At 55.2% G+C, this 9,489-nt stretch overlaps 1 protein-coding gene across 2 annotated transcripts; it reads left to right on the top strand.

Moving 5' to 3' along the window:
• Positions 1-215: 215 nt before the first annotated feature.
• AP2M1 (adaptor related protein complex 2 subunit mu 1) lies at positions 216-9,446 on the top strand. Of its 2 annotated transcripts, XM_014846197.3 has the most exons (11): positions 216-480; positions 2,485-2,601; positions 4,460-4,725; positions 5,469-5,551; positions 6,165-6,300; positions 6,387-6,528; positions 7,019-7,138; positions 7,243-7,378; positions 7,482-7,579; positions 8,085-8,196; positions 8,838-9,446. In XM_014846197.3, the coding sequence occupies exons 2-11, from the start codon at positions 2,528-2,530 to the stop codon at positions 8,970-8,972; spliced, it is 1,302 nt and encodes a 433-aa protein (XP_014701683.1). In that variant the 5' UTR covers positions 216-480; positions 2,485-2,527; the 3' UTR covers positions 8,973-9,446. The 2 variants fall into 2 exon arrangements, with proteins under 2 accessions (XP_014701683.1, XP_070365427.1); XM_070509326.1 differs by lacking the exon at positions 2,485-2,601 and having other exon boundaries at positions 325-480.
• Positions 9,447-9,489: the final 43 nt, after the last annotated feature.

Genomic DNA, 9,489 nt, shown 5'->3' with positions numbered 1-9,489 from the left:
ACAGCAATCAAAAGTTTAACAGCTGGGCTTCAACAAATGGCACTAATCCTCTGAGGCTCTCCGAAATAGAGAAAAAGGAGGAGGAGGGACGCCAGATACTACAATTCCCAGAATGCTCAGAGAGGAAAATGAACTGAGTGGAGCAGCGTACGCTGTGATGTGTATTTTGGGTAGGGCTGAATACAGCCACTCCTACCCCTTCCCAGGACACGCCTACCCACTTCGAAGGTTCTCGAAGGCAGTCGGTAGTTGTAGTTTTGCTAACCTTGGAGCGCTTAAAATTGTAAGCGAGAAGGCCGAGGGGCCTGACGGGATTTGTAGTCTGCGCGGGAGGCGGACGCGCACGCGCAGCCGCGGCCGGGGCGGGGCCGCGGCACTGCGGTGAAAGCCGAGGCAGCGGGCAGGCGAGCAGGGGGCGGGCGGACATCTTGGGATCCAGAGAGTGGCCGGGCGGGCCGAGCAGGGGGCCGCGGACACCAGGTGAGCTTGGGATCTGGCCTTACGCGGTGAGGGAGGGCGCCTGCCCCGCTTTGCCCTTCTCTGCTGCGCGGAAAGCTGCCCACACCCAGGAGTGGCCTCAGCCTTCAGATCCGGAGGGAGCTGACGGCGGGGCGGGAGCGCCCGGGGCGCGGTTGCAGGACGGGCGGGGAGCAGAGCCCTCCACCTGACCCGCCCGGCGCCTCCCGTGGGAGGGAGACCTACTGGAATCCTCCCAGAGCAGGCCCGCCGCGCGGCGCCCCCCTCCCTGGGATCGTGACAGCCCCCTACCCTTCGGCGCCGCCTCCTCTCAGCGCAAGGACAATTCCCCCACTCCTAGGACAGTGACACCCCCCCTTGTGCCGCCTCCTTGAACTGTGACAGGCCTCCACCCTGCGGCACCCCCTCCTCCCAGTTGAGTGACACCCCGCGGCTCTTCTTTCTCAGACCCATGACAGCCCCCGCACCCTGTGGAACCATCTTTTTCTGCGATGTCTTCCTCTCCTCCCCAGGGCGAAAAGCGCCACCCCCCCCCCCAATGCCTCTGAACCCCAAAGCGGGTTCCGTCTGCCCGGCTTTCCCCTGTTCACCACTGTCAGTCCCTCCCTGCCGTGTTTCCTCTTCAAGGCCCTGACCTTTGCCATACTGGAAACTTTCTCCGGGTGCCCCCGCCAGCCCTGTGGCTGCTGAGGGCTCGCCTGGGCATACGGTCTGGCTGTTGCTGCAGTCTTTCCCTTAACTGAATATTCCGTTCCAGTCCTGGGCCCCCCTGTGCTTCGCTGGTGCCCTGAGCTCCCTACCACTTGGTACCTGTGAACTTGGTTCTTTGCCCCGGGCTCGACCTCCATTTTGCATTTCCTTTCCCAGCCTCTTTGGGACTGAGGGATGGGATGAGTCTGCCACCTTGAGAGACCTCTCCCTGCATCTGGAAGACCTTGACGGCCACAGGAATAGGCTTTATTTTCCAGTTTAGAAAAGTCTGCTGAACTCCCCGCTGTGAAATTAATACAAGGGCTAATCCAAGAAATCTAGAACTAAATGAACCCTTTTTCTCCTTGTAAACAATCTAAATGAGTTGACCCAAATAATTTGGATAATTGAGGCATTCTACCCCTTGCTTACAGGCACTCAGGCCAGAAGCGAGTTATGTCGTGGGTCTGGAATCACAGAATTTCAGCTGGAAGGATCTTTTAATTTAAGGACTTGCCTCCCACCCGACCCCCCTTACTTTTATTGTACTTGGGAGCTGAAAGGGAGCCTCCCTTTTTGAAAGGGAGGCTCAAAAATAACTCATAAGTAGCTTGGGTCATTGAAGTGTAGTCAGCCAGGGCTGAGGCCTGCCTGCTCTGCTCTTTGCCTGCTTATCTGACTGCCTGGGAGAGGCAGGAGCCACACTCCTGGGTCCATGTCAGGGCCTAAGGCCTCCCTTCTCTCCTCTTCTCCCCACCCTGCACACCCTTTCCTGGAATGTTTAGACTTCTGTGAATTAGGCCGGAGGTTCAGGCCCTGCCACCTTACAGAAGGGTAATGGAGCCTGAGAGACTGGGTGTTCCCAAAGCTGTGCCTGGGGGCCCCAGGCCTGAACCAGTTGGAGTGATTTCTACCGCCATTCCTGCAGCCGCAGGCAGGCGTTCGCAGTGACTCACTGGCTAGAGCCTGGGTGAGAATCTGCACAGGAAAAGGGGAAAAGGATCCTTGCTGAGTTCAGCTCTGCTCCGCGGGGGGTGGGAGGAGCGCTACTCTCTGGGCTCAGCCCCAGAAAAGGGAGGGTCAAAATGGCCTTAGAATCCTGGGCTCCAGGCCCTCTTCGTTTCTTTCTCCTTTCCAGTATGGGATAAACAGGAACTGGAGTCTGGCTAAGGGGAGGAGCATGCTTGGGAGGGCTGCAGGGTCACTTGCTAAAGGGTTGAGTCAGGAAAAAAGGCCAGCCACTGACCTGCCCAGCCCCACAGGGGACGTTGGCGGGGGTTCTGAGGCCTTCCCTTACCCTGCCCCCGCCTGTCCTAGGTCTGTTCTCAGAGCGATGGGCTGCGGAGACTGAGCTGCCGCCATGATTGGAGGCTTATTCATCTATAATCACAAGGGGGAGGTGCTCATCTCCCGGGTCTACCGAGATGACATCGGGTGAGTCCCCTGGCAGAGCCAGCTGTGCCCCAAGCCCCCCATCCCTCCTCCCCAGCATGCATGACCAGGTCTTTCCTCCCGAGGCTTGACTTGGACCACCCCCACCCCTTGCTGCATCCTGGAAGCTCAGCTAGTACAGCCTGGTTCCCATTAGGTCTGGTAGTATTGGCTTGGCAGCCAGTTGCTAGCTGCTGGACGGGACCTGTGGAATGGCGTGGCCCCATAGTCTTAGGGACTCCTGTCCTTCCTGTCTCCTGTTTCCCTTAGTGACAGACCTGGTTGCTGGAGATGAATGCTTTTCCCCAGGCAGGTTGATTCCTCCTTTGAGGTAGAGGGAGATCAGTCTCCAGTGGGTGGAGTTAGTGGCCAGACTGGAGGTGCTAATCAATCTAAGTCTTCGCATGGTGGGAGCCTTCCCTGGATTCTCTTGAAACCCTCTCCAGGCTGCCGAATCCTCTCCCACTCCCTTTCTCAGAAGGAGGCAGGCTGCTGACTCAGTTGTTTTCAGTTCCTCTGGGCCCTCCTGGAGGAGAGGTTGTGAGCAAGCCTGAGGCACTCTGCAGTTCACTGAGGGAAGGGCAGGGAGGCCATGCTGCCCTTTCTGGCCTATCAAGTTGACCCAGAGTTGCTCCTTGTTCTGGGTCCCTCAGACCTTAACAAGGAGGCACAGCCTTACTTTGCATTCTGCCCTGCATGCCGCGGTTCTTTCCTGCTGAGGGGACATGGCCTGGCCTCAGCAGCTTTAATGAGATTATCCTCCTCTGGTTCATGCCGCCCTGTTTTTCTTCCTCAAAGAGCCTGGGATAGTTATAGAATGGGCCTGCTGCAGGGCCCTAGCTCTTTGGCTCCCGGCTCCCTGGCTAATGGGCTGGCCTGGCCTTTGTGGCTGTTTGTCCATTGGCTGGTGGGGGGGGCCTGAGCTAGAGCTGTGGCTTGCCTGGCTTGCCTGAACCTGGCTGGCTACACCCCTCTGCACCCCCTCCTTCCCTGGGTAGACCTGGTTAAGCCGAGGCCAGGGCACATACCGTCTTGCATGCCTTCCTGTGCTCTCCGCCCCTCGCCTGTCCCTCCTCTGCTTCCTCCTCATGGTGTGTGCTACCCCCCAACCTCCCAGTGTGTTGTGTGTCTAACCCTCTCTCTCGTTGCTGTCACTCTCCTCTTCTTGCTGGCGTCATTTCTCTCATCCCATCTCATTGGCTGCCGTAGCAATAGGTAAGCGGCCTGTCAAGCTGCCGCCCAGGCACAGGTGGGTGGGGAGCCCTGCCCCCCATCGTTGTTTTCTTCATACTTTTTCATTCCCTGAACTTGCCCTGGAATTGGATCTTGGACAAGAATGGGTGGCCCAGCTCCATGGCCCCTTGGTGCTTCTCCCTCAGTAGATAAGAGCCTTCTCTGAAGTCCTGCTGGGTTTGTTCAGCTTCTGGAGGAGCCAACCTTCCCTACTGGTGCAATCACTAGTGGGAAGACGGGAGAAGAAGCAAGGTCTTCTCATCTAGGCCTGGAGCTTACTGAGACGCTAGAGAGGTGGCAGCTGGGAAATTGGGGCCAGGCCTGGGAGTCAGGAACATACCTGCCTACACCTGATGGACCTCACTTTATTAAGGTTGTATCTGTCTTCCTGTCACTGCCACTTGACTTCCCTGTCTCTCATGGTCTTCAGATGCCAGCCCAGCTCTGGCCCTTCTCCCATGTCCCCATTGGGAGTCACAAGGGAACCACTCAGTGGTTTAGGCATTGGCTTTAGATTACGTGTCAGACTTCAGCAGTGAAGGGTGGGGCTGTCAGCAGCTGTGGTTGATCCCCACGGAGTGCAGTTTGCCTGGGTGCTGAGCAGCCCCTGTGCACCCTTTTCCTTCAGGAGGAACGCAGTGGACGCCTTTCGGGTCAATGTTATCCATGCACGGCAGCAGGTGCGCAGCCCCGTCACCAACATCGCTCGCACCAGTTTCTTCCATGTTAAGCGGTCCAACATCTGGCTGGCAGCAGTCACCAAGCAGAATGTCAATGCTGCCATGGTCTTCGAATTCCTCTATAAGATGTGTGACGTAATGGCCGCCTACTTTGGCAAGATCAGCGAGGAGAACATCAAGAACAATTTTGTGCTCATATATGAGCTGCTGGATGGTGAGGCTGATGGGATGGTGGGCCTAGGTGGGGATGAACCTGATGGGGCCTGACGTGGAGGTGGGAGCGCGTCTGAGGCTCCAGTGCCCTCTGAACTTTCTTTCATGACTTTTCTAGTCTTTTGAGCCCTGAGAAGGCCAGTCCAAATCCAGACCTTAAGGCTGCTCTGAAATGGAACACAGAAATAGGCTAGCGAGTAGAGATGGGGGAAGACCAAAAGGTCTTTCAGGGGGCTAGGAGCCTGACTCAGGGGTTTGGTGGCTGGGCCTCTTGCAGTTAAGAACATTTCATTCTCTTACCTTTGTGGTTTGGGCCTTATTTCACTGACTGTCCTCCCAGCTTTCCATCTCAACAGCTGCCTCAGAGCCTGGGGGACGGTGAGGTCTAGTCCCTGGGTGTGTGCTGTTATCTCTGTTCACCTGTGAGGTATGATTTAAGTGAACAGAGTCCTTCCACTTTTCCAACATCTCTGTTTTCTAAAGGCTCAGGGCTTCTTGACCTCTCACCCACTGGCCATGTGACTCATCTGCTGACTTTCTCTATTAGAAAAAATCTGACATTTTAATTGTTTTCTCATGAAGCACAAATCCCAGAGTAAATGCTAGAAAGCTGGAAGACTTTGCTGCAGATGATCCCACACTCTTCTGAAGCTGTGCTGGCCCGACCATCCAGGCCAGGGGCGGGATTGGAATGAATGAGCCTTCAGCTTTTTCCATGCACTGATGGTTTCCTTCCTTCTGCAGAGATCCTGGACTTTGGCTACCCACAGAACTCAGAGACAGGCGCACTGAAAACCTTCATCACCCAGCAGGGCATCAAGAGCCAGGTACTCGAATTGTACACCCACAGTCAGGGTAGAGCCCAACCTCCCTTCACCCCAGCTGGCCCCTAAGGCTTGTTGTAGCTGACTCATTAGCCTGCCTCTTACAAGAAGTGCTGGCCTGAGCCTTCTGCTGTGACTGCAGGCCTATTTTGCTCTGTGTGGCCCTCTCCCACCCCAGGAGCAGACTCAGCACCTCTGTTACCGGGAATGCAGCTCAAGCAGTTTTCTTCTGCGCTCGGGGAAGGGGGGTGGCTGCTCTGGTGGCCTGGTGTTCCTCAGCAGGAGAGCGCTTGGGCCCTCCTCTAGGATCCAGGACTCATAGCTTCTCCTCCTTCTTTTCTGCCTGCCTCTTCCCGTCTGTGCTCCCCTACTGCTTCCTGTGGGCACCACAATGGCCCTGTGGCCTCCAGCATCAGGTAAGCTGTTCCCTCAGCTTCCACCCTTGCAGCTTTGCTCCGTTTTCTCCAGGCCCTGCACCGTAGGGCTTGTGGGGGAAGACGAGTTACAGGTGGGGACTAGAAGGGAGGCGGGATGAGAGTAGAGTTGGGAGAGAGACAGGGTGATTGAAGGTGGAGAGGAGGGAGGCCATTGGTGTTTGTCTCTATCCCCCACGCAGACGAAAGAAGAGCAGTCCCAGATCACCAGCCAAGTGACCGGGCAGATTGGCTGGCGGCGGGAGGGCATCAAGTATCGCCGGAATGAGCTCTTCCTGGATGTGCTGGAGAGTGTGAACCTCCTCATGTCTCCACAGGGTGAGGGCCCTCTTGTGATGAAGCTGGAGGGGGACCAGGACAGGAGCCTGGTCCTGACTCAGGTGTTCCGGTTTATCTATCACCAGGGCAGGTGCTGAGCGCCCATGTGTCAGGCCGGGTGGTGATGAAGAGCTACCTGAGTGGCATGCCTGAGTGCAAGTTTGGGATGAATGACAAGATTGTCATTGAGAAGCAGGGCAAAGGCACCGCTGATGAAACAAGCAAGAGGTGCCTGAGGCAGGGGAGCTGGTGGGAGGGGGTGGACCTTGGAGGGCTGAGCAGGGCCTGGTGAATCACAAGTTCCTTCTGGGTGTCATTTCTGCAGTAATGCAAACTCTCTCTTCCAAAGGGTTTGCTTGGCTGGTTGCTCTTGACATCTGTGTTAAGAGAGATGAGGGTATTGTCCTGATCCTACTCAGAGAGTAAGCTGCTTTGTTCGGTCCCCAGGACCAAGGCTCTTCTGTACATACTGATGGCCTCTGCCCAGTGTGCCTGAAACTTCTGGGTCCCAAGCAGCAGAGCTCTCCAGATGATGAGCTTGCAAAGTTCCCCCTCATCCCTAACTCTGGGGCAGGGACCCCTGAGTCAGAAAGCTGCATTCCGGCAGCTTTCCATAGACTATAGTGAAAGCCTCGCCCAAGCTCTGGCAGCCTTTGGGGGTGGGATAGCCTCCCAGCCCAACTCTCCTGCCACTCTGCCCTTCTGCTTCTGCTTGCAGTGGGAAGCAATCAATTGCCATTGATGACTGCACCTTCCACCAGTGTGTGCGACTCAGCAAGTTTGACTCTGAACGCAGCATCAGCTTCATCCCACCAGATGGAGAGTTTGAGCTCATGAGGTGCTACAGGGGTGTGAGGAGGCAGGGGGTGCTGCTGGCTGAGATTGGGGAAAGGGAGGAGGACAGGCTCTACTGTGCCAACCTTGCTTCCCCCTCCTCCAAAGGTATCGCACCACCAAGGACATCATCCTTCCTTTCCGGGTGATCCCACTGGTGCGGGAAGTGGGACGCACCAAGCTGGAGGTCAAGGTGGTCATCAAGTCCAACTTCAAGCCCTCACTGCTGGCTCAGAAGATTGAGGTGAGGACAAGGGACTTGGGGAGGAGGAAGCACTTGTCTCCAGGAATAAAGGCAACTGATGTCAGGGCTCAATAGAGCTCTCTGACAGGTGCGTCACTTCTAGGTGAGGATCCCAACCCCACTGAACACAAGTGGGGTACAGGTGATCTGCATGAAGGGGAAGGCCAAGTACAAGGCCAGCGAGAACGCCATCGTGTGGAAGTGAGTCTTTCCTTCATGAGGCCACAGCAGGGCTCGAAATGACTTGGTGTACCCTCTTAAGTTTTACCTTTTATCCTCTGAGAGTGTGTGTTTTGCGGGAGGGTGCCTGTCTGCTTCTCTAGGAGCCTCTGCTTCTGCTGTCACCCCTTATACCTCTGTGTGAGTATGCACAGGCCTGCGCTTGGGTGCATGCACGCATTTATCAAGATGCTTGAACGCTTCCCCATTGGCCCTTGTGACATCTCTGTGAAGTAGACAAAGAGCAGGGAGAGCATGTCCATGTATCTAAGCAGAAACTGCAGCCCAGTGCTAAAGGAATAGCAGACTCAAGGTTCCATAGCAAGTGGTTATCAGAGTCCTCACCACATTTCCTTGTCCTAGCACCTCCCACAAGCTCCTGGGTTCTCTTCCCCCTCCCCTACAAAAGGGCAAACTGCGCCCCCAACCCTTGAAACTCCTCCAAGCTATCACGGGCACTTGCTACCCATTGCCCCTGTGTTCCCAGGATCAAGCGCATGGCAGGCATGAAGGAATCGCAGATCAGCGCGGAGATTGAGCTTCTGCCCACCAATGACAAGAAGAAATGGGCTCGACCCCCTATTTCCATGAACTTTGAGGTATGGCAGAGGAGGGGCCTTAGAGATCATTCAGATCAACCTCTGCACCTACCAGCTGCAGATGAGGAAACTGAGGCCTAGAGAGAACTGACTTTAATTTATAGATCCATTTCTTCCCCCTTCAGGCCTCTTACTAGAAATTGGTATTCACATGGACAGAAATCTTTGACTTCTTTTGGTTTGACGTTGGGCAATTCTTTGGATAAATTGAGATTGTTTCAATGTTGGATAAAACACAAAGTTTATTTACAGAGAGGAAAATGGGCTGACTTTGCTGTGTGCATGTTAGACGTATAATTTTCTCCACCTTATTTTTTAAGTCCATAATATTGAGCAGGATAAGTATGTTCTAAGGCAGGTCTTTGGTTGCTGCCTCCTGCTGATCAAAGGAATTGATTCAAGTTATCACAGGCAGGGCTTGACTTCAAACCCAAATGATTGCTAGTTAGTCTTGGATATGCTTTCTTCTGTAGTAATCTCTTAGAGGACCCCTCACTACCCCAGCTTCCCCCAGTTTCTTTCAGGACAATCATTCAAATGCCTGTAGTAGAGAGAGATGAGGTAGGGCAGGACTACAGATTTCCCAGAGAGGAACTGTGAGAAGAAGACCACATTCCTAACTGGAGCTGTCCCTTGCCCAGGTGCCATTCGCGCCCTCTGGCCTCAAGGTGCGCTACTTGAAGGTGTTTGAACCGAAGCTGAACTACAGTGACCATGATGTCATCAAATGGGTGCGCTACATTGGCCGCAGCGGCATTTATGAGACCCGCTGCTAGCTGCCTAGTGGCAGCTAGCCCACCTCCCCACCCAACCTCTTCCACAGGTCCGGGTGCCCCCGGCCACCAGACATCAGTGTCTCCTCCCTCCTGCTTTGCTGCCTTCCCTTTGCACCAGCCCCTGAGTCTAGGTCTGGACCAACCACATAGAGAGCAGGACTGGTGGAGCAGTCCCTGGGCTCCCTGGGCAGGGTGGTTTCTGGGGCTCCTGCTCCTCCATCTGTCTGTCTGCCCTGGCCCAATACCAGGCTCTGAGTTCTGTGACCAAAGCCAGGTGGGCTCCCTCTCCTCCCCTCCCCTGTGGCCACATCTCTGGAGTGGGAGGGTTGGCTGCCCCTCACCTCAGAGCTCCCCCATAGGCCAGTAATAGATCCCCAGCCCTCAATCCCTACTCTGCTTTGGGATAGTGTGAGCTTCATTTTGTACACGTGTGATTTCGTCCAGTTATAAACCCAATAAACTCTATAGAGCGGAGTTGCTGGCTAAGTGTTGATATGGGAGCTACATGGGGAAGGAA

The sequence above is a fragment of the Equus asinus genome, chromosome 5 (assembly GCF_041296235.1).
Source record: "Equus asinus isolate D_3611 breed Donkey chromosome 5, EquAss-T2T_v2, whole genome shotgun sequence".
NCBI lineage: Eukaryota > Metazoa > Chordata > Mammalia > Perissodactyla > Equidae > Equus > Equus asinus.
Note: the sequence above shows the minus strand (reverse complement) of the source record. Positions and strands in the feature narration are given on the sequence as shown.

Excerpts from the sequence above, each read along its gene's own strand:
- AP2M1 (XM_014846197.3), top strand. The coding sequence starts at position 2,528 with ATGATTGGAGGCTTATTCATCTATAATCACAAGGGGGAGGTGCTCATC. Across the intron at positions 7,139-7,242 it reads GGAGAGTTTGAGCTCATGAG|GTATCGCACCACCAAGGACA; the intron begins GTGCTACAGGGG and ends CCTCCTCCAAAG. Across the intron at positions 7,379-7,481 it reads TGCTGGCTCAGAAGATTGAG|GTGAGGATCCCAACCCCACT; the intron begins GTGAGGACAAGG and ends CGTCACTTCTAG.